The sequence below is a fragment of the Diabrotica virgifera genome, chromosome 6, assembly GCF_917563875.1.
Source record: "Diabrotica virgifera virgifera chromosome 6, PGI_DIABVI_V3a".
Lineage (NCBI taxonomy): Eukaryota > Metazoa > Arthropoda > Insecta > Coleoptera > Chrysomelidae > Diabrotica > Diabrotica virgifera.
In genome coordinates, this window is record NC_065448.1 from 225,397,375 (window position 1) to 225,423,469 (window position 26,095).

The 26,095-nt window shown below is 33.9% G+C and overlaps 1 protein-coding gene across 2 annotated transcripts in view; it reads left to right on the plus strand.

The window, feature by feature from the left end:
• The first annotated feature begins 363 nt into the window (after positions 1 to 363).
• Positions 364 to 26,095, plus strand: part of LOC126887291 (A disintegrin and metalloproteinase with thrombospondin motifs 2-like) — a 168,748-nt gene continuing 143,016 nt past the window's right edge. The window contains exons 1-3 of one of the 2 annotated variants that reach the window (XM_050654700.1): positions 364 to 667; positions 5,968 to 6,251; positions 12,781 to 13,115. In XM_050654700.1, the coding sequence (XP_050510657.1) occupies positions 461 to 667; positions 5,968 to 6,251; positions 12,781 to 13,115 (826 nt within the window). In that variant the 5' untranslated portion in view covers positions 364 to 460. The remainder of the gene's footprint in view (positions 668 to 5,967; positions 6,252 to 12,780; positions 13,116 to 26,095) is intronic. The other variant, XM_050654699.1, reaches the window with a different exon arrangement.

Below are 26,095 nucleotides of genomic sequence, written 5' to 3' on the forward strand. Positions count from 1 at the left end.
AGAATGTTTCACTGATGATGGTCTGGTAAGACCGAAAACTTTCTGGAATTTTTGTAATTCGTTTGGATGGTTTTTACAAGTTTTTTAATAAAACACACGAATTTTACATACGAAGTTTTACTTCGTTGTAAATATTTTTAAAAATATGGTAAGTATACGTATACCGTATAGGTACAGCCAATTTTTTCCTTTTAATTTAATAAATTTCCAATTTTTGTCTACTAAAACAGCTCGTGTAAAATTTGTCAACAAACGCGTCTTTTTCACGCCGCCTCTTCTGCGGCGTGTATCTGCCGCCAGCCCCATTTAACCAATCATAAAAACAAATACGGCTAATTTGTTGCGCCAGCAGCTTGTTTACTAAATGGTGCACATCGACAATTACAAATAGCTTCGTAGAATTAAGTCACTAATAAAATCGTTTAACCAACTCCAACTGTGATTATGACATGTTGAGAATATGCGGGTTCAAAGTTTTCTGTTCGGGGAAAAAAGTATAATTAATGTTATTCTAGTGTTTGTTACTTTTATATCTTTTATTGAAAATGGTGAGCTGAGGGTAGATTTGAGCAATGCCGAGGATGTGAAAAGTGTTTTTCCTAAAGTTTATATAAAGTCGGTGAGAAGAAAAAGGTCTTTAAATATACATGAAGATGTTGATATTAAGGTAAGTAATATTTTCACTATCTTCTTCTCATAATGCTAAAAAATTGCATCATTACAAAAACAAAGAATCAGACGACTAAGCGAAAAATGTTAGCTTGACAAGGAGAAACAAACTTGAAAGTTTTAACAGAGATTTATAATCCTACTCATTTATTTAGCTCTTGTCAAGTGGTGGCGACTAGTGATGTTGATTATAATTACTTTCGAGTATTCGTTACTTTTGTATAAAATAATCATTTACAGTATTCGTTACTTTGATTACTATGATTACTTTTGTATTTGAGTACCGGTAATCATATCGAGAATCATATTTCTCAGTAGGTAGGTATTTTGTATAGGTATTCCAATATAACAACAACCTTCACCGATCTGTTTAAGGGATAAAAATGATTTGATTACTATGATTACTCTTGTTACTTTTGTATTTCAGTACCGGTAATCATATCGAGAATCGTATTTCCCAGTAGGTAGGTATTTTGTATTTTGTATAGGTATAGATATAGATCTAGATAAAAATATAGGGTTCTCGTATCGACCTTTGTTAATGACATACATTACATATTTTACCCCCATTATACCTCCCTCTGTTTCATCTTCTATCTTCTCCTCAACCTCACAGTGTGAGACTCTAAGGCTCACACCCTTAAAACTCTTCATACGGATAACGATATTCGATAACACTCGTAAAATATCGGTCCCGTCCGTTACTCGCTGGGATACGATTGTTAGAAAGTAATCAAGTGTACTGGTTGTAGATACAATAGTCGTTACTCGCTCTGATACAATTGGTACGAAGTAATCAGAATAATCAAAGTAGATACAATAGTCGTTACTCGCTCTGATACGATTTTTACGAAGTAATCAGAGTAATCAAAGTAACGATTTGCCTCTCTGTAAAGTAATCGTTACTTTCGGTATTCGTAAGTAACGAGTACTTTGTAACGAATAGATACTTTTTCAACATCTCTAGTGGCGACACTCTAAATATTGTTAGCTTAGTCTTCATTAGTTGCAATCGTGAGCCAGCTGGGAGGCTTTATGTAGAGCTTTTCTCACCAGAGTCTTCATTTGGTTTGTCTATCTTATTACGGCTTCTCCTCTTTGTCCTCGGCCTTCTACCTTTCTTTGGATTATAAATAATTCCATAGTTCCCGTTCTCCTTACTGTGTGGCTGAAGTAATCTAAATATGCTGAGTTTGCTTTTTTGATTGCTTATCTATTGTATGAAGCTCTTCCAGACTTGACTGGTTAGTGCTGTGTTCTGTCCAGGACAGGTGTGGAATTCTTCTGCAGACCCATATTTCGAAGCCTTCTATCTTATTTCTCTCTATTTATTTGAGATTCCATGTTTCGGCTGCGTGTGAAGCTGAAGCTGCAAAGTGGCTGAAGCAGTTCAAGAAATAAAGAAAGACCAAGCAGTTGGACCAGATGATATTCCTGCAGAAGTGTGGACAGCATTAGGAAAAACAGGAATAAGCTGGATCACTGGTTTTACTAATAGAATTATGGAAGTGCGACAAATGTCAGACGAATGAAGAAGCAATATGTTAGTAACTGTTTACAAAAAAGGAGATATACAGGGTGTCCCGAAAAGATTGGTCATAAATTATACCACATATTCTGGGGACAAAAACAGTTCCATTGAATCCAACTTACCTTAGTACAAATGTGCTCATAAAAAAAGTTACAGCCCTTTGAAGTTACAAAATGAAAATCGATTTGTTTCAATATATCGAAATCTATTAGAGATTTTTTATTGAAATTGGACATGTATCATTTTTATGGGGGGATAATCTTAAAACAAAATTATAGTGAAATTTTTCCACGCCACAAAAAATTTATGGGTATGTTGTTCCTTAAACCCCCCCCCCCCCAAACTGTTGTGTACGTTCCAATTCATTCATTATTGTGGTACCATTAGTTAAACACAACGTTTTTAAAACTTTTTTGCCTCCTAGTATTTTTTCGATAAGCCAGTTTTTATCGAGATGCGGCTTTTTTTTTCAATATATTTACATAAAAATTTTATGGCGGTTTTGTTCCTTTAAACCCCCCAAATGTTTGTGTACGTTCCAATTAAACTATTCTTGTGGTACTATTAGTTAAACACAGTGTTTTTAAAACTTTTGCCTCTTAGTTTTTTTTCATAAGTCACCTTTCATCGAGATGTAGCTTCTTTTTCAAAATATAGCTAAAAATGTAAATTATAAATAAATTTTCAGATTATTAACCGTTATTAACTGTTATTATATTAACAGGTCTCTATAATCGTACTTAACCATATACAAATATATGGTGGATTCGACAAATATTCAAAATATCTCGATAAACACTGGCATATCGAAAAAGTACTAAGAGGCAAAAAAGTTTTAAAAACATTGTATTTAACTAGTGGTACCACAATAATAATTTAATTGGAACGTACACAAAAGTTAGGGGGGTTTAAGGGAAGAAAACCACCATAAAATTTTTATGGGGTGCACAAATTTCACTTTAAATTTTTTTTTTAAGATGTTTCTGCCATAAAAATACCACATGTCTGTGTGAGAATTCCCGATATATGAAAAAAAAATCTATTTTCATTTTGTAAATTCAAAGGACTGTAACTTGTTTTGTGTGCACTGTTGTATATAGGTAAGGTAGGTTCAATCAACCTATTTTTGATCCCAGAATCTGTGGTATAATTTATAACCAATCTTTTCGGGATACCCTGTATAATAATGTACAAAACTAAAAGGCCATAAAACTAGTTAGTCGCGTCATTAAAATGTGGAAGAGAGTGAGATAGATAGATACGTGCATAAACCGTAATATCCGATAATCAGTTTGGCTTTATGCAAGGCACATAATATGCAATTTTAATTATAAGGCTGTTGTTGAAAAAATACAAAAATAAAGAAACATACCCTCATAATGGTATGTATTGTTCTTCAGAAAGCATATGACAGTATGACATATCTCTCGATGAACTCAGTAGGCACTCAGTAAAAAATGAGTCCTCTATGAATATGTAAAGATTGTGGGAGACATGTATGCGAGATTAACAACTAGTATTAGGAACGTGTGGTAGAGAATGATAAATTTTGGTCAAAGTAGAATTGCCCCAAGGTGCTTATTCCCACTAGTGTGTTATTCCCACTTATTCTCACTAGTGTTGTTAAACAATTGGTTAACGTTCTATATGTTTTGTTTTTGAGTATGCACTAATATATTATCTCTTGAATCGTTATTTTGAGTAGATCGTATTCTTTATTTAATATATTACTAAAAAACCCACCGTAGAGAAAGCAATGAGTTTCGAAATTAAATGTAAGAGCGTCTTTGATTTTCTCTGTCTTAACCCTCGCAGGACCAACCCTTTAGTAGAAACAGCGAGGACCAAGGAGGGTCAATAAATGTCCACAAATAAATTAATCAAAAACGTGCTTCTTTATTTAAACTAATTTAAAAATAACACTTTTGTATTATTCCTAGACGTTAATGGAACAGTTAAAAGATACGAATTTATAATTTACCCGGAGTCTTCGGCTTCAGTGGAATTGGCACCATCGTAGGATAAAGAAACATTTTTGACTTCTTGCTGTACTTACCGCATACATACTTGCATTTTGAACAAACTATGGTTGTTTTATCCACTTATTGGCCTTTTTTCTTTTAGATTTTGCTAATTTGACACATAAATAATATTGTCCCTTTCCAATTTGGGATGGTGTTTAAGGTATTCAAGGGGATTATTTATAGTCCACTGTCAAGTTTTTATAAAAGTATGAGAAAATGAATTAAATTATAGAAATGCTAATTATGCTATCTAATAGGGCAGTAGTACGCCGACAATTACTAATTATTTGAGATTTTTAGGAACAAAGTTATTTAGAAAATCGGATGTAATGCAATGTTGTGGATACTTTTTAACCCTCCTTGGTACTTCTAGGGTTAAACTACGGAATGTAGCTATTAAAAGTCTCAAACTTTTTATATTTATTGTCGATTCTTTTTTTCTTAGAGCTCCCTAAACAATTTAAATCTCCTTTTTTATTTCATACTTACAAACTTTACAAATTCTGAAATTATAAATTTGTTTGTACAAAATAAACAAAAGTATTATTTTTTAATATTTTTCCTAAAATAGCAGTCAATTTAAGTTTTTGAATTTATTTTAAACAATATTTTTTACAATAAGACTTTTATTTTAAAGCTGATTGATATAGATTAAAATACTGGGAGAATTTACCTTGCTATGCAAATTCCAAAAAGGTCTTAGAGAAGAAAATTCTTCAGCAGACTATCCGCTGTCCTGCGCTTAGCACCAATAATTAATGTTTATTTAAAAAAATTCCTGACGCCGTGGTGTTAATCGATTTTAATTTTGCAAAATTGCAAATGAAAGGTACAGTAGACTTCTATACGCAAAAAAATTTAAACTTGCTGTCTGCTTTATTTCCAGTCCTGAAACATTTTGAAAAAATGAATTTTTTTGCGAAAGCTGGATTGCAAAATTTATTTTGCAAAATCTATTGAACCGATATTAATGAAATTTACAGTATTGTTTTATTATTTCATAAAGTTTTTCTGGGTAAAATATGAAGGTCCTAAGTGTAGCATAAATGGTTGAAAAACGTAAAATGCAAATACTTGTTCTTTTATGTTTTTTTCGCAATTATTGCTATTTTGCAACAAGGGTGACAATTTTAAAAAATTTTAACCAATCCTATATTGTAAAAAATTTAATTACGTAACTTTTAGGTCAGTACAACTTTTCTCGTAAATGAATACTTTTAAAGTTATAATCAAAAAACGAACACAAAAATCGAATTTTTCCTTCACTTTTTGACATTTTTATTATTTAAACAATGTTCCGGACCTATTTGAGTGGGAGGATAACACAAATATTATTATATGAGATATTTTTAAGCAATTTCTGCAAAAAAAATATGAGTCACCTCTCAACATCCAAATGGACTAATATTTTTACAGGTGCCGCCTGGTCTAATAGCGATATTAGGTCCCGCAATATCGTGTCGAAAATGTTCTGTATTTTGAATATAGAAATAGTCTAGACTACATAAATCCATACTTTATGATCACAAGCATTGTGTATTTAAATTGATTGTAAATAAACGAATCTTTTAAAAAACGTTAAGTCGTTTAAACTAAAAAAATCTAAATACATTTTCATCCAAGTCTGGCAAACAATATTATATATATTCCAGTGTTATCTCTCGCTAAGTCGTCGACCAAAACTCATTTATTTCACTTAAACAAGTTGCCCGTTCTACCGTAACTTAAATTGTAATGATAAAGGTGGTGAAACTCGGAGATTGGCTGGCAGAGCTCGATCCGCAGGATAATTTAGTCGTCGCCCCAGGACTCCGAACCGAGTGGTTTCATTCTAACGAAACGCACGTCCTGCAGGAGCCCAAGAAATGTGATTACCATATGGGCATTATAAAAGGACTTGAAGCGCCGTCCAAAGTAGCTGTGAGCCTTTGTGGGGCACTCGTCAGAGGGTATTTTGATGTTGGATTCGCTGTTTACTTTGTGGAGCCCTTAGATGAAACGACGGGGGAACACGTTATCTACAAAAGGTAAGTTCTGATTGTTGTTTAATCCTTATTAGATACTAATAATCAAACACAACATTACCAATGCTCTAACTATGTAAATTTTTTGTGAATAATACACATTTTGGTACTGCAAAAATATTAAATAATTATAAAAAAACTGAGACTCGGGAGAGTGCCGACGCAAGTGAAAACAATTTTTCATAAACCATATGCTCCAAAGTACAACGTGTTATTGCTGATTGAAAGCATGCTAATGAAAGTATGATTAAAGTGTACCTTAGGCGCTTGCTTCGCAAGCTATATATCTCTATCCCTCCTCCAACTATTTTAACTTCGGTCGAACTTATACGCAATTCAACGTATAGTGATAGTGTATGAATTACTAATATCTTGCAGTAGCGATGACGGTCGCGAATTCAATGCTTTTTTCCTTATCAAAAAAGAAGTGCTATACCTGTATTATTCAGGGTGTATGGTAAAGAAGATGATGGTAAAGGAGACTTACCCCATATTTTCTGCTATTTTATTGCTAACTTATTACGCTAATTAAAAATGTCGTTATGTAGATGACATTTTAGTCCTCATATCTGGTAACTCCGACTCAGCTCACAACTTACTTCATAAAATCAATCAAATCCATCCTATAATCTGCAACCTAACTTTCTGCATTTCGTAGTTTTATACATAGATTAAACTCTATTCCTCTATCTACAACTGAATTTAACAAAGAACTGAACATCATCAAACAAATTGCAGTTAACAATGGTTATGACCCAGACATCATCCATAAACTTCAACAGAAAAGAGAACTTAAGTTACTTCAACAATCCGCTTTCTCATCATCTTCCACAACTACTCCAATTTATGCCTCCTTACGTTTAATAACTCCAAATTATCTGAAAGAGTCAAACAAATCATTTCTAATTCTTCTGCCCACATAACAATGATGTTCGCATCATGTTCAAAGCATATACTACCAACATTCGTCGGAGTATATTCTTTTTAGTATATGCGTAGTACAAGCGTAGCATGTACCATAAAAACATTCTAAATTTCATGTTCTTTGCATATACTTTAAGGAATATTCTCGTACCGAATATACTGAGTACATTCGTGTAAGTAGTATCTCGGAATATTCAAAAAAGTTTATTCTTAGAATATACCTTTATCGAATATTCCATAAAAGTATATACTTGACACATAGGTACTTATAAGTACTTTTAAAATATCTTAAAAGGAATATGTGTATGGATAAGAAGAATAATGTTAGCCTATAGATTATAAACTTCGTTATGAATAATTAATAAAATTTAAAAATTTATGTAGGCAGTACTATTGAACTACCGAATTCATTATTTAAAATTGTTTTTAATTGTATGGTAAAAATGTTTAAAAATTAATTGTATTAACGAAAAAGGAGAAATTCTCGTTTCGCTTTCATCATTGAAATGCATTTACTATTTTGATTTAATAAGTTTATCATGAGTATTCTTAGAATTTTATTTTTACATGGAATTGACAAAGCTGAGCCAAAACCCACAAACAATGAGGAAACGACCGCTGCATACCTGCATAAGGGGTAAGGGGTTGGGAACAAAGGCAAAATACAAAATATGAAAAACAGTTAGACATTTGGCATTTGTATCTACAGTCAACACTATCACTATCACTGTCTATGCGGGACTCGGGACTGTGGGATGTGTATTTTGGTCTGTGCTGTGTTATGAGGAAGACCCAGTATTTCTACAAGGAATAGGAACATGCATAATTAACCTTTTTATTTTGTTTGCGGTCAACTTACAAATAAAAAATTCATTTTGGTACTTCAATATTACTTAAATAGTAAGTATGTATATAGGTACATATAAACAAAATATAAATTTTAGTTATTTACATACATATTTTACATAATATATATTTGGGTATTATAGGTATTTATATATTCAGCATTTTTATTTTTATATGCAAATAAACTAAATATACAGGGTGTAACAAAAATACAGGTCATAAATTAAAGTACATATTCTGGGACCAAAAATAGTTCGAATGAACCTAACTTATCTTAGTACAAATATGCACATAAAAAAAGTTACAGCCCTTTGAAGTTACAAAATGAAAATCGATTTTCTCGAATATATCGAAAACTATTAGAGATTTTTTATTGAAAATAGGCATGTGGCATTCTTATGGCAGGAAAATCTTAAAGAAAAATTATAGTGAAATTTGTGCACCTCCTAAAAATTTTATGGGGTTTTGTTCCCTTAAACCCCCCCAAACTTTTGTGTACGTACCAATTAACTTATTATTGTGGTACCATTAGTTAAATTCAATATTTTCAAAACTTTTTTGCCTCTTAGTATTTTTTCGATAAGGAAGTTTTTATCGAGATGCGGCTTCTTTTTTAATACGTTTACATACAAAATGTATGGGGGTTTTGTGCCTTTAAGCCCCCCAAATGTTTGTGTACGTTCCAATTAAACTATTACTGCGGTACCATTAGTTAAACACAGTCTTTTTAAAACTTTTTTGCCTCTTTGTATTTTTTTGATAAGGCACCTTTTATCGAGATGTGGCTTCTATTTTAATATGGTTCAAAATATACCTAAAAATGTAAATCATAAATAAATTTTCATATTATTACCAAGTGTCCATAATCGTACTTAACCATATACAAATATGTGGTGGATTTGACAAATATTCAAAATATCTCGATAAAAACTGATTTTTCGAAAAAGTACTAAGAGGCTAAAAACTTTTTAAAACATTGTGTTTAACTAATGGTACTATAATAATTATTAAATTGGAACGTATACAAAAGTTTGGGGGGGTTTAAAGGAACAAAACCCCCATAAAATTTTTGAGGGTTTTCCAAATTCCACTATAATTTTTTCTTAAGATACTACTGCCATAATAATGCAACATGTCCATTTTCAATAAAAAAGCTCTAATAGTTTTCGCTATATCAGGAAAAATCGATTTTCATTTTGTAACTTCAAAGGGCTGTAACTTTTTTTATGTGCACATTTGTCCTAGGGTAAGTTAGGTTCAATCGAACTATTTTTGGTCCCAGAATATGTGAATAAATTTATGACCTGTATTTTTGTTACACCCTGTATATATACCTACTTAACTATATAATATTTATATAACTAACTAAAATTTATATATTTCATATTTACTTTTTAAGTAATATTGTAGAATGTACAAACTGCATTCCCATATGTAATATGTAAATTTAGTAGAAAGTAGAACCTAGGATGGAGATTCGGTGATGCTGAAAACATACTTCTGAGCAATATATAGCACTTCCTTGGAATATTCTTCCCATATACTAAAAAGTACATTCTTCATATATACTAAAAAGATGTGCCGTAGTACATTCTAAGTATATAAATAGAAGGTTTACAGCACCTCCCTAGAATGTTCTAAAACGGATATTCTTGGTATATACTGAAAAGAAGTGCGGTAGTACATTCTAAGTATATACATAGAACGTTTAACTACTGTAATGTAGTATATACTCAGCATCTGCTCTGCACATTCCCAATGGTAATTACGCATATTCTCAGCATATACTTTTTCTGAAAAGTATGTTCTATGAATATACTAAGAACATGAAATTGTTATGTGGGTGATAACATCAAAATCTCATTTAAAGTCAATAACACCCTCAATAAAAGCTTAACTAACACCAAAGACCCTATCCATTACATGAGCTGTAGTGGGGTATACAGACTCTCTTGTTCAGACTGCGATGCTACCTACATTGGTAGAACTTACAGTTCTCTTTCCACCCGATCGGCAGAACACAGTAAGAGAGATACCACTTCAGCTTTTTCACACCATTTAAAAGTCAATAAACACGAACTTAAGATTCCTGATGGGGTCCAGTTGATACACAACATTCAACAAAAAAATACACTCCGTTTAGACTTATACGAGGATTTGGAAATTGTCAAAGACCTAAAGAAAAGTCCCAATTGTGTTAACTGACAAACATCCCTTAACCGCAATTTTGAACCCATTCACCGTCAATTATTTTCATAATTCCTATTACTTTGTTATACCTTCCCTTTTCCTATCCTATCTGCTATCTTCTTTATCCTATTTACCCACTGTCAACTATCTTCTTCGTTCCCTTACTGGCTCCAAACTCCTTTACACATACTAATCATTACTAACCACATGAACCCTTCTTAATCAAAACCTAATTAATTTACCATACCCTTTTCTCACTTCTTTCATTTCTTTTCTTCATTCAGTTCAACCCTCATACCCAACTTCTCCAATCTTTCTCTTTCACTCATTTCACCTATGCTTTGACCCTACATCACATTCCTTTGCTTTTTGTCTTTGACCTTTTCCAAATATATTTTATCTCCACATCTAACATTTCATCACTTTATTTCAGTTATCACAGTTAAACTCAGTCATTCTTTAATCAAATTATAACAATATTCATTCTCTTAATTTTGTTTTATTAATTCTATTTTATTCATTACACCTATTGTTTTCTATACTAATTAAATTTTAGTTTTTATCAACTGGGCAACCTATTATCCTACAATTATTTATTATCAATTTTACATATTCACCAGTTTGTCACAAGAATTTTCTCAATTTCATAAAAATTTTTCCACAATAATTGCATTCCTGAATCATACTTTCTACTATCAGATTGACTATATCTTAACTCTAATCTATTTAAGTTTTTTAATTTTCACCTACATCCAAATAAAAATTTCCCTTCTACCTATACAACCATCAATACACATACTGTGGACATATAAATTTCTTGATATAATAATATCCCTTTTCAAAATTTAAAACTTCTTCTATATCACCACTTATTTAATTTTATTTCTGTCATTACTACTAATCAGCTCACTTTATCATATTGAAATTTTTTGATCAGGTTTATTTTATTTGATACAGTCAATTTGTAGTTACCTACAGTTAAAATAATTTTTATTTTGTAAAACACATTTTCTTTTAATTTTTAAAAAACAATAGATTTAATTAACAGACATTTTCAGATATTAAAATCTTTACTATATCTTCGTCTTGGATCATGACTTTGTTTTTAAATTTCCTTGAAAATCGACTACCTTCTTCCTCAACTGTCAATGTCACATCAAGCATTTCCTTACATAGCTTTGACACTTAGTAGTCATCGTTGACCGAAGATGGTTGATTGGGTCCTCGGGTAGAGTTTCACCATGTTCCCAGAGGTTTAATCCCTGAACATCGGCGTTTAGCCATTTTAAATTTATTTCAACATAATGTAGATTTATTTATAATCACAACCATTGTTTGGTTCTGAGGCTATTTTGCAAGTATTCAAGTAAGTAATCATAACCACATTTTTAACTTTCACAATTTCAACCATCTTTTCAATTTTAATAGTGGGATTACTTATTTGATTTTAGATTCACTGATGATGGACCGATAGGTTTGAAAACGTTCTGATGAACTCATTTTATTGAATCCATTGGGATTCTAAAAAATTTTTAGTAAATATACCTTTTACATAGAAGTGGTTTTTACTTCATTTTCCAGTTTAATTAAAAATGTATTGCTTCAACTCCTTCAGAGAAACAGGTAGCGATATTCCAGCTTAATATTAAGCTAGAATAGCGAACATTCATATTTCTGGAACGAAAGTAGATAGAGGGTAACTTCCGGCGGCATATTTTATTGCTAATTAATTGCTAATTTATTACGCAAATTAAAAATTTATTGCTTTAACCCCTTTAGAGAAATAGGTGGCTATTCTAGCTTAATATTAAGCTAGAATAGCCAACATTCAAATTTCAGGAAAGAAAGCAGATAGAGGGTCGCTTCCGGTGGCATATTTTATTTCTAATTAATTGCTGAAAGATTGGGTATACAAGAATTTACGAACTCACCCCCTTCAACCCCTACCGTTATCATCATTCCCTGGAATCCATAAAAAGTGAAAATAACCTGTTTAAAAACCTAAAACCAAGTGGGGATAATTTGCTTAATAAATTAGCAAAAAAATAGCAAAAAAATATGGGGTAAGTCTCATGGCTCCCTTAAGAAATGGCTATTCTAGCTTAATAGACATATTTGTCGATATTGTCAAGTATTGTCAAGTCTCTGATGTGATCGAACTGGAATGACAACTTTTTCTGTTATAGGTATAAAGACATCGTAGTTTAAATCCATTTTTAGTGTATTCTTATTTAAATAAAAATCTTTTTGGCAAAAATGGTACATGTTTGAAGGGCGGCTAATAGAGAATTGCATTGGGCGTCAATTAACCTAAACGCGGCCCTGGAATCAGCAAGCAGACGAAATATATGATTCGTAGGCAAAATGGCGAATAAGGGATTCTTATAAAGTTTTGACCTAATTTGCTTTTTATATAAAAAAAATTGGACAGTTTGCTTGTTTTCCATTAAAGAATCAAATCCACTTTTATTGATGAAATCTGGCAACACCAAAACTATAACCGTATATTCTCTAATCACATTTTAACCAAAATACGTATTAAAGCCACTAACTCTCAATTACCACATTGCAGCAAATCCCATATTTTCAAACGGTCCACCACATCCACTATGCCCCCAACCCCAACCCCTAGCCAGTGGGTGTTTAATCTCACAGGCGACACTTTCGACATCAGAGACGATCACGAACCGGATCAGGAGGATTACGACGAGGACGAGGATATCGAATTATCTACAGAGAGCATTCCAGAGGTACAAGAAATGACTATGGTGGAGAAGAATGGGTCCGGTTACGGGGAGCAGTCGATTGAAGATTTGTTTGCATCTCCGATACCGGGTCCTATTGTGGTCGATGAAGAGGAGAATGGGTATTTTTTTGATACGGCATGGTCATCTAATCTAATAGAAGGTTAGTATTGTAATAATAAAACTATCGATTCGTTTATACGAATATTTATTTTAACAAATATATAGATCGAATTTCGTTTGATAACTAACCTAATTTAAAAAACGCGTGTATACAGTGCTAGTCAAAAGTCCGTACCCCCCCCTCGTATCTTTTGAACGGTTATACCTATAATAGTGAAATTTGGAGGGAGAAAATAAACGGACGAAAGCTTCTTAACTAGTTATGACAGGTGACGTCATAGTGACAGATGACATTACAGAGCCACTGTGACCGATAATTTTAAATGGGACCTTATGGCAAGTGATACTTCGTATGAAAGGTATTTAAAATACCTATTCAGTCATACTAATTTTGTTTGGGTTTAAGCAAATTTTGATGAATAAATGAAATAAATATAAAATTGTAGTTTCGCATTTAATTAATAAAAATTCAAAATTCCGCCTATGATTACTTGTCAAACAGGTTGACGTTGACGTAAAAACTACTAGAGAATTAAAAAACGTCAACTTTTTTGACAAAAAATCCATAGGCGGACATTTGAATTTTTATTAATTAAATTCGAAACTACAATATTATATTTATTTAATTTATTCACCAAAATCAAAATCAACTTAAACCCAAAAAAATTAGTATGACTGAATAGGTATTTTAAATACCTTTCAAACGAGGTATCACTTGCTATAAGGTCCCATTTAAAATTATCGGTCACAGTGGCTCTGTAACGTCATCTGTCACTATTACGTCACCTGTCATAACTAGTTAAGAAGCTTACGTCCGTTTATTTCCTCACTCCAAATTTCACTATTATAGGTATAACCGTTCAAAAGATACGAGGGGGGGTACGGACTTTTGACTAGCACTGTATATTCAAAACCTTATTTTCTAGAATATTCAGGAGAGTTCCGCTCTCATCCCTAGCACCGCTTGGTCGATTCTCTTACGCGACGTCACTTATTCGCTCCTTGCATGACTGACGTGACACCTAGCGAAATTTTTGAAATTTCGCTAGGTGTCGAAATTTGGCGAACACAATTTGACGTTAAACATATGATACACACATGACACTTGGGCAGTGTGAATTATTATTACCAGATTATTACATTAGCTGGGTCTATTGAACTATTAATTTTGTGGTGTGTGTGTAACACAAAATGGAAATAGATGACGATAGGAATATACCACCAGATCGTGGAAGGAAATAAAGTCAGTATGAAAATATAAATATAAATAATAAAAATCAAAACGGCAATAAAAAGGTAATCGAAATATCTATTGAAAAAAATTATTATTTATTCATTATTCGCCAAAGTTGTCATATGTCGCCGCTACGGGCGCTGGCATAGTTTTCGGCGTTTCGGCATTTATGCGTCGGCTATTTTCTCGATAATTCTAGGCGTTGTAACCGTTACTTGCGATCGGTCAAAATTAACTCTTTCGTTAGAGTATGTACACACAACCAAACTTATAATAATATCAAATCATCTAATATTTCTTATTATTCCAGATGAATTTTAAAAAAAGATCATACCAAGTCAAATATTATTTATTTTGAAGCAATTTAATTACCAATAATAGCTACATAAAGAAAATAATAACATCTTGAAATAAGAAATTTAAAATATTTGTTTTAAAGTCAATAGCATAAAAAATTTCAAGGTAAAACGAATAACGTTTGAATTGTTTGTATTTATTTATGTTTTTAGTAGTCATTGTTACCACATCTAACCCTTATGCAAGCTTCAATTTGCATGGGTATGCTCCTAATCAAATTGTCAACATTTTATTGTGGCAAGTGGTTCCATTCTTTAAGAGAAGCTTGTTCTAGCCGTGTAGTGTTTTGTAGATTATTCCGGTGAGCTCTAATTGTTCTTTTAAGCATATTCCACATATATATTCTATAGGGTTAAGGTCGAGTGGTAAGTAGACCACTCAAGAACAGTGATATCTTCTGCTTTAAGGAAGTCTGTAGTTACTCTGCTGGTATATGGAGGAGCATTATCACGCATTACAATAAAATTTTCTCCAATTGCACCTCTTCAGAGCCTAACTACTGGTTCTAGAACCAAATTAACAAACCTGCAAGCTGTTAAAGTAAGTTGGACTAAAACTAATGAGTTTTTTTACCAATTAAAATGTCTGTCCAGAACATAACACTTTCTCCCTTATATATGTGAAAAGATCTGACAGTTTCTATTGTTGCTTCTCTTCCTTGTCCCCTAAGTATACGAATTCGTCCATCGTGTGTTACACAAATCCTGGTTTCATCTAAAATAGCGCAGTTTGCCACTTTTCAACATTCCGATTTTTGTATTGAAGACACCAAGAGGCGCTCAATCTTGTGCTGCCTAGATAAATCCAGAACCCGTAACTGTCAACCACTGTACCTAGGCCCTAACTTTGTTTTTATTGTTTTAACTGTGGATTATTCTGACGAGCTCTAACTGTAACTTTAAGCATATTAGACAAATATTCTATAGGGTTAAGGTCGGGTGAGCAAGCAGGTCACTCCAGATAATTGATATCTTATGCTTCAAAGAAGTCGGTAGTCACTCTGATGATATGTGGAGAAACATTATCACAATGAAATGTTCGTCCATTGCACTTCTCCAAAGGCTAACTACGGACCCTAGAACGAAACGAACATACCTGCAAGCTGTTAAAGTTGGTTGGATGAAAATTAAAGGAGGGTTTTAACGGATCGTAATGTCTACTCAGAACATAACACTTTCTCTTTTACATCTGTGAACAGATCTGACAGTTTCTGTTCTTGCTTGTCTTTCTCGCCCTATAAGTATACGAATTCGTCCATCATGTGCTTTTACACAAATCCTGGTTTCATCCGAAAATAGCACATTTTGCCCAGTTACCCCATTCCAGTTTTGGTATTGAAGACACCAATTGAGGAGATCAATCTTGTGCTGCCTTGATAACTCCAGAACCCGTCACTGTCAACCACTGTATACCAAGGCACTAACTATTTTTTTAATGTTTTAATTGAAACACTTCCACCTGTAGCTTCCAAAAGTGGTCTTAGGAGCTACAGGTGAGAAATTGTTTGGTCTCTTATGCTTCGACAATAAAATAGTGGTGACGAGCCGTTACTTCTTCTGTGCGACTTTGTCTTAGTCCATTTTTAAGCCTAATTCCTGATACCTAGAACAGATTTTTGTCACAAAGCCCTTTATTCCGGCTACCACTGCAAGTATGTCTTCTTCTTTTTCTTCTTTTTCTTCTTCTTCTTTTTCTTTTTCTTCTTCTACTTCTTAGATATCTTTCGATCTGTTTAATTCTGAAGCTGCCTCTGGTTAATTTCCTAGGAGGAAGATTGCCAACTATCCCTTCATCTTTTAGGTGGTCAACCTGGGGGGTCTTGAACCGGGCGGGTTGTTTTCTAGGGCAATTTTTGGGAGTTTACTCTCATCTATTCGTCTTACATGGTTGTACCACATCCTCTTGCGCTGCCTTCCCCATCTTACAATACCTTGAATTTTGCATTGCTCTCTAATGTCTGCATATTTCTTACGCTGTCTCTTCTTGTTTTCCCCACTATTATTCTTAGGGTTTTCATTTCGGCTACTCTTAGCATCTGTTTCGTTTTGTTGGTGTCTTCGCGCACTTCTATGCCATATGTCATGATCGGTCGTATGCAAGTCTTGTAGATTCTAATTTTACTATCTGTGCGCATATACGGATTTGACAAGACATTTGACAACTATTTGAAATAAATAACTATCAATAATTGTGCCCTTTATGGGACCAGGTGCTGTACATACTATTATTTTCAAAAACACTCATACAAGAACACTGATGGTTTTGCCTAGAAACAATCTCGATAAAAAAGTTTAAAAATAAAATTTTATATGTTCGCATAAAGCTCGTTGTGTAGGCCATAAATTCCAGTGTGACTTTTCGGTCCTTCTTCACCGTTTGCTTTCCAGACGCTATAAATACAGGCGTGCGTGTGCCTAACTTCGACCATAAATTGTTCCATCGATATAATATCCTTAATAATTTCTCCAGAATCTAGAGAATACGAAATGCAAGAATAGCAAAAACTGGCGGCGGCGATGGTTTAAATCTCCTTTCTGTATAATTTGCCGATATAGCCCAGGAGCCAGCTCTGTTTCGTGATCGATTAAAGATCACAGAGTGTCAGAGTGTATTCTTATGTATTTCGACACGCTGAATTCGAATTTTAAATCAAAAATGAATAACCATTTTCAATTTTGTTGCAACACTAAACTACAGCCGCGCCATATTCTAGTTCAATCAGAGAGTGCAGCAAGCACCTTTACCGGTTTCGAAACTTATTAGTCTCTCATCAGGAGGCACATATACTGCTCTCTCTGACCCAACCAGGACAAACCCTAGCGTGCAGTTACACATTGCAACGAACGAAATGGCAGGGATGCCCTATCGGCAACTGCTAGCAAAAGACTAAGTTTTCAATCTAATAACATATAAAATAACATTACAAATATTACTCTACATCCCACCAGATTGAAAACAATGGGAACCTTCTCTGGTTACACCTTCGAGGCTTCTAAAATTTGCAAGTCATAACGGATGCTGAGACTAAGTTTCGTGTTGCAACGAAATTAAAAATGGTTATTCATTTTTGATTTACATGTTTACTCTGATTGGAGTATTAAGGGAACCATTATGGTTGGAACTTTACCGCGCTGGGCAGATGGGACGTGAATTATAAATTGTAAAATTCCCTCATCTTCCTTAGTCTCAGAATGCGTTATGGCTTGCAAATTTTAGAAGCCTCGGAGGTGTAACCAGAGAAGGTTGCCATTGTTTTCAATCTGGTGGGATGTAGAGTAATATTTTTAATGTTATTTTATGTGCTATTAGATTGAAAATTAGTCTATCGAATTTTAAACTTGCTTTTCCGCCGGAAGTGACAGGAATTTTTTATAAACAATTTAATTGTTTAAATCATTATAATTCGTAACAAAATATAAATTAATCATTTTTATAAAATGCAATTTTTCTTTTATTTAAAAAAACCTACAAAATGATGGATAAATCTTGATCCAATAATTACAGGTGAAGCAATGAAACACTCATCATCATCATCATTCAACCCGGATCTATCCACTGCTGGATGTAGGTCTCCCTCACTCTTCTCCATGCATTTCTGTTCTGTGCTGTCTGCATCCAGTTTCTGTCGATCCGTTTGATGTCATCAGACCATATGGTTGGCGGACGACCTCTACTTCGATATGCTTCTTGTCTTGGTCTCCAGTCTATTATTCTCTGTGTCCATCTGTTATCCGACATTCTAGCTATGTGTCCAGTCCAGTTCCACTTTAGGGTCATAATTCTTTCTATGGCATCCATAACTCCTGTTCTCCGTCTTATCTCCCTGTTCTCAATTCGATCCCGACGAGAAATGCCTAACATTGAGCGTTCCATGGCTCTTTGGGTAACACAAATTTTATTTCTTACTTTCTTGGTTACTGTTAAAGTTTCTGCACCATAGGTAAGTACTGGCAACACACACTGATCAAAGACTTTTCTTTTGAGACACATAGGTAGTTCTGACTTTAGGACATAGCTCAGCTTTCCGAATGCCACCCAAGTGAGTCCTATTCGGCGGCTTAGTTCGCACGTTTGATTATCTCTTCCTATGGGTATCTCATGCCCTAAGTACTTATAAGAGGTGGTTTCTTCAATAGGCATGCCATTTACTGAAATCTTTTCGCTTAACACAAGATTTGTCATGATTTGCGTTTTTGTACGGTTGATTTTTTATCCAACTTGTAAGGAGGCTAGGTATCGCTTCTCCAGTTGCGATACTGCATCATCGATGCTGTCAGCAAAAAGAACAATATCGTCAGCGAATCTCAAATGACTACGTATTTCTCCGTTGATATTAATTCCTTTTTCCCTCAGATTTGGGTTCTTAAACATATGCACTAATAATGTTGTAAACAATTTTGGCGAAATTGTGTCTCCCTGTCGCACTCCCCGTTTTATTTTAAATGCGTTGGTCTTTTTATCTGCCAGTTTCACGCTTGCTGTCGCATTTTGATAGATGTATTTAATCATGTTTTTATATAGCGATGATCTATACGACACTCTGTTAAGGCTTTTAACATTTTTTGATGACTTATGGTGTCAAAAGCTTTTTCGTAGTCAACAAATATTAGGACTAATGGCTTGTTATATTCAACACTCTTTTCTATTAACTTCTTAATTACTTGTAAATGATCATTTGTGCCATATCCTGCTCTAAAACCTGCTTGCTCTTTTGGCTGATAGAAATCCAACTTACTTCCTAGTCTGTTGATAATAACTCTTGTGAATAGCTTATATACTTGTGACAAGCTAATGAGTCGGTAGTTTCTAAGGTCGCTGATATCTCCCTTCTTGTGGAGTAAGACGATTTCTGCGTTGTTCCACTGCGTCGGTGTTATCGCTTCGCACAGACATTTTATTAAATATAATTTAGCAAGTGCCAGTAGAAGTTTATTTCCTCCTAGTTTTATACTTTCAGTCATTATTTTGTCTTCACCTAGGGATTTATTGTTCTTCATCTTTTGAAGCGCATTTTTAATTTCGCCAATAGTAATGTTCGGCATTAACTCTGAGCCTTGATTCTCTATTTTTGGTAAAGGGCATCTTTCTTCCTTATCAGTCACAATGTCGTCTTGTTTATTTCTTAACTTATGTATGTTCTTTTTTCCTGTGGACATGTTGTGTCTTAGAACTTTCAGACTTCTATTTTCCTCTACAACCTTTGTTACCTCTCTCATGTTATGTTGCCTTCTGTCTTTGCGGATCTCTTTGTTCCTCCATTTCTAACAATCTAGACTCTGATAACATTGTTCTCACATTATATGAAGCAATATGCATGGGTTGTCGTCTCTGGTAGCCTAATTTTAATCGGGGATTCTTAGCACCCTCTACCCCGTCTTTCTTCCGACCGCTACCTTGGTCAGGGGTAGTGGAGTCGCCGGGCACTGAGGGCCGTTCACTTACTGAATTTTCCATACATAAATAGAAGAGGGGGTTTAGCCATTTCACTACCGCGCGGGCCAGTGCGTTTTAGTAGTGGGTTAGGATGTGATATGGATAGGTACAAATTTGATGGAAAGTTTGGTTATTACATGACTTCTCCTGGGTATGGGAGTGTGGAGAAAATCAAGGCTTGCTTAAGGCAGGATTGCGTCCCTTTAGCAGATCTATCTTCTACCAGGGTCGTAGAAAATTATCTACTTGCTACCTTGGGCTGACTGCAAAGGATAAAACACCTTTGGGCGGTGGGGTCGCCACATCCCTACGCCACAATGAAACACTAAATAAATACAAATAGTAAATAAACACTAAATAGTACTAAACCTACCAATTTTCCGCGGCAAGCTACATCGCTATGCTGCTTTTTAATCTAAAGAGTTCTTAAAAACTTAAATATTATTTCAAAATTGAAGTCATTAAATTGTCTGGCCGAAACATTTAAACGGATTTTAAAAATTTTAATATACAGGGTGTTGTTTCAAGGTCACAAAGAATTTTTAATTTTTTTTTTAGTCGGGACCTAGATTTTTCTTGTGATTAGTAGTTGGATGGTTTGTGTTTTAAATGAGACATATGTGTACCAAATATCAAAAAAATATACAGTGTGGTTTTAAAGTTATGGGCCCAGAAGAAAATGGGCAAAATCGATGAAACACCCTGTAACTCGGTTATAAAAATCGGTAAGGCAATAAATGTGGTATATCTAGAACTGTCTCAGTGACCTATATGCACCATTCAAGTATTTCCGTTTCCCAATGAAACACCCTGTATATTCGAGAAATCATATTTTAAATCTTGCACACTAGATACCTTGGAAATTATCCGCGTCGTAATATTATTGTTCAGCAACTTCCAAAAACTTCTGAATAATAACTTTTAATTGATTTCTAATAAGAATAACGTAAAACTCTAGGATTATATCCACTCTGGGCATATCTTTTACTCAAAATGTACTTACAAGTATGTAAAACATAGCCTAAATGCTATAATTCTGCAATGTTTTTACACTAATTTTGCAATTCTCTGGTTCTGATTATTGGATCAATGTTTACCAAACATAATTTTGTAAGGTTTTTTTAGGGAACAAACTGTTCGTACTAACTGTTGTTACGTATATTACTAGTTTACGAATTACAATGTAAAACAATTAAATTGTTTATAGCAAATTTCCGTTAGTTTCGACGAAAAATCAATTTTGAAATTCGAATTCAGCGGGTCAAAATAAATATGCATACACTCTAAAACTTCGTGAACTTTGATCGTCCACGAAACAGTCCTGGCTCATAGACTACTGCTTTCTGTATAATTTGCCAATATTTTGTTGGAATTGTTTAGTTGAATATTTATTACGCGCCTTGGGCACTCCTGGGGTTGCAGAAATAAAAATCGAGATATCACGATATTGTTTCAATTTCGCACAAAGCTATAGACGGAAAATGAAACACGCAGACTAATCATTTCATTTCCGAAAAATAGTGTTTATTGTTGAAATATTTATGTCCAATTTTGATAATGCAACACAGATTTTGGGCTCCTCATTTGACTTTAAAAACATTCTGCAAATATACATATTATACAGGGTGGTCAACTTTTATGGCAACGTTTTTGTGATAAATGTTGGTTTTCCTAGCAGTTTTACCTTTTTTGGACCATATAAAGACAGTTCCATGTTAACAAGGTTACGAAAAGAGAGTTCGGAAATTTTTATTTCATATTGGTCTAAGGCAAGCCGCACACCAACGAAACATGAAACGAAAAACATGAAACATGAAACGTAAAACACGTTTCATGAAAATTAAACACGGCTAAACAAATCTCGAAGTCCGCGTACCAATGAAACGAGTGTGATTCATGCTCATAACACATTTTTATTTTCGGAAAGTTTCATAAATGGCCGGACGTCTATTTGTTTAGCAGTGTTTTATTTCCATGAAACGTGATTTACGTTTCATGTTTCTTTGATGTGCTGCCTTAGATCTAGCAACGTTTTCGAGAAATCATTTTAAGACGGCTGATTCTTTCATAATATATTGTTCCCTATGCTTCCTCGACACCGTACCGGCCATCTCGCTGCTGATACAGGTTGCGTTCATTACTGCGCAGCACACTTGTACAGGTAAACACAAAATCAGGGTGATTGATTAGTGTGAAAAAGCTTAGTAGATCCGCTATAGTAATAGATAGCAATAAAAGTTAATAACAAAAATTGTAGCTGACTTTGCGCTTCACATTACAAAATTTACACACCCCATATTTTATTTTATATTCGAAATCTTCTTAACTTCCCCATCACAAAAATATAAAGGTTTGTAATGTTATACAGGGTATTTACAAAGTTATAACCAATGTTTTATGAAAATCGTAATAAGTTCAGCTCCCTGTATAAATAAAAATAAGCACAACAGCAATGGTTTATTGGTGCCATGTTTTTTTGTTGATTGTCAAAATTAATAAAAATGGTTGATATTGCTAATTTTCTTTATATCGAATACAGGGTGAGTCAAAACGCAAGTACATTATTTTCACAGTAATTTTAAATAGAACACCCTAAGTAATAACTTGCTCTGAAAAATGAAAATATCTCGAAAACTGACAAATTTAGGCATAGGGAATATTATACAAAAATTAAAGTACGATAATGATATTTTTCGATAGTAATATAAAATACAGGGTGTTCCGTTTAAAATTTCTGAGAAAAGAGTGTACTTGCGTTTTGACTCACCCTGTATTCGATATAAGGAAAATTAGCAATATCAACAATTCTTAAAAATTATCACAATCAACAAAAAAATATGGTACCAATAAACCATCGCAGTTTTGCTTTTTTTATTTATACAGGGAGCTAAACTTTTTACGATTTTCATAAAAAATTGGTAATATTATAACTTTGTAAAAGCCCTATATAACATAATAAACCTTTATATTTTTATGATGGGGAAGTTAAGAGGATTACGAATATAAAATAAAATATAGGGTGTACCATTTAAAAAAACATAAGTTTGGTCTGCCACTATGTTATCGAACACCCTGTAACAATCTAACTAATTTCGTAATGTGAAGCTGAAAGTTGGCCACAATTTTTATTATTTACTTTTATTGCTATCTATTACTATAGCGGATCTACTGAGCTTTATTACGCTCATCAATCACCCTGTATATTGAATTTAAATTATTTTAGGACAAAAAAATTTTTTGTCATTACTTTTTAAACCACAGAAATGTCTGGCAATTACAGTTCATATTTCTAATAATGTTTAAAAAGTAATGACAAAAAAATTTTTCGTCTTACAATAATTTTAAAATTCGATATGGTTACCTGTAGAAGTGTGCCTCGCAGTAATGGACGCAACCTGTATCAGTAGCCAGATGGCCGGCACGGTGTTCGAGGAAGCATAGGGAACAATTGAAAGAATCAGCCGTCTTAAAATGATTTTTTTTCCGACGTTGCTAGCTCTTAGTCCATATCTACCTGTAAAATATTATTTATTACCTAGAATTTACTGCTTTGATATCAAAGCAGTCCAAAGTCTGTATAATGGAACGACTGCAAAAATTAAAACTGGATCAAGGATGTCTGAGGGATTTAAGGTCACGAAAGGATTGAAGCAAGGTTGCTGTATTTCGTCTAACCTTTTCAAAATTTATCTGGAACAAGCACTCAAGCTGCGAAAAAAAAAATGTAATAACTCTATACACTTTATGTTTCACTGATGACCAAATTCTGATATCTCAGGATCATGACGACTTGAGTTACATGACGCAGAAGCTTATAGAAGAATATAACAAATGAGGTCTCGAAGTCAATATTAAGAAAACTGAAGCCATGTCTATTGGAGGGACAAAGCAGACCATTACATTAGACGATGGGGTAGAAATTAAACACTGTGATGAATACAAGTACTTGAGCATGAAGATAACTCAAGATGGAACACTCGATGCTGCTATAAAAAACAGAAACATACAGGGTAGAAAAGATATATCCTTGATGAATGGCACTCTGTGGGAGCAAGCAATATCTAAAACGAACAAATGGCTCATATACAATACCTTAAGTACTTAAAAGTGTAATCACATAGGGCAGTGAAGTTTGGCCACTGAAACAACGAATAGAAAAAATGTTACTAGTAACAGATATGGACTTCTGGAGAAGAGCAGCAGAAAATTTAAGAAGAGATCGGATACCAAATGAGAGAATACGAGAAATGATGGGAGTCACACATACAATAATAAATTGATAACATAAAAACAAAACAACTGATTTCGTACGGCCATGTACCGAGAATGCCAGATGATTGGATCCCTAAACGGATTTTGGCGTAAACACTACAAGGGCGAAAGAAAAGAGGAAGGCCGAGAAGAAGTTGGTAGGAGGGAATTAAAAAAGAACTAGAGGAGAGAGAAATCCCTTCAGGTCCATGGTCAAAAAGAGAAGAATGCCTAGAATTTAATGTTGTTCTAATCAGTCCAAACAATGGCGTTTTTAAGAAAATAGAGTTTAGTGGAAATATTCAAAATAGTATTGAAAGAATCCGATTGTAAAAAGAGAAAAATAAAAATAGCGGCTCTTATTATGTCTTATTATATTCCTCAGCAGAATAGAGTAGGATCTGGTTATTCATATTAAAAGAGAAAGTGGCGATTAAACAGAATATTAAGCTGATAAAAGAATTGGGCGCCAACTAGTTTTAGAAGAATAATAGTAAAATAAAACAGAAAGTTTACAAATGACTCAAATTAACAGACATTGGAATGGATTAGAAGTGTTTCCCAACCGGTGTGTCGCGACCCACTAGTGGGTCACGGGCGGATTTTAGGTGGGTCGCGGCGTGGCTCTTACAGTAGCTGAGTACTGTACAATGACAGTGACCGTGCATAATCTGTCGCCGGTTCCAGTCCGACCAGTTTTCTCCCACTCGCGCTCTCACTCGGACCCAAACACTCAGTTATTGTTCTCAGTCTGGCTTTGATATTTTCCCGCGTAATAACATAAGATAGTGGCTTGATATTCGTTCTAGCGTTATTTTCATTTAAAAGTAGTGAAATATTGAAATATTTACTTTGGAGAATTGGCTGAAAAGTGGGTCTTGTGTAGAAAACTGCAATCTACTGGCGAAGGTGAGCTTAATCGTCCATCTACTACTAGCAATTACTCTAAAGTGCCTCCAGTATTTTCAAATGTTAAGAAAGGGAAACATATTTGGAAAATATTGTCCTGAATACCTTCAATACGGATTCACGTTCATAGGGGCGGATGAAGAACCTATAGGTAACCAATGTGTATTTTGTTTCGAAACATTGGCTAAGGAAAGAATGAAGCCTTCAAAATATCAGAGGCACATTTCAACTTAACATCCAGAAATCTTGAAAAAAACCTTTGTATGTTTTTTCAGTCAGAAAAAAGAACTGATTTCGACTCGGTCGAATATGGAGATTGTGGCGTCGGAGCAAGGTAATAATAAAAATTACTGTGGCCTTTTACTAGCTGTCTTTGCTAACAGCAAAAAATAGCACTCTGCACACAGCAGGCGAGAACCTTATTTTGCCCGGGACAAAAATAATTTCGTCACTTGCTTGACGAAAAAGCAGGTCAACCGATATGTTAAATACCCCTATCCAACACTACAGTGAGACGTAGAATCCAAATAAATGTCTGTTAACGTAAAGGAGAGTTTAATATCTGCTATGAAATAAATTGACTTTTATTCTTCACAATTAGACAAAAGTAAAGATATTTCCGACAAAGTTAATTTGTTATGCTTTGTAAGGTTTAATTTCAATGGATCAGTTAAAGAAGAAATGTTATTTTGTCACACCCTAAACACCACTACAACTGGCCATGTCATTTTCGATTCCTTGGATCGTTTTATTCGCGAAAATGGAATTAATTGGTCCCAATGTATTGGGCTTACAACCGATGGAGCACCTGATACGTTAGCAAAATATAAGGGCCT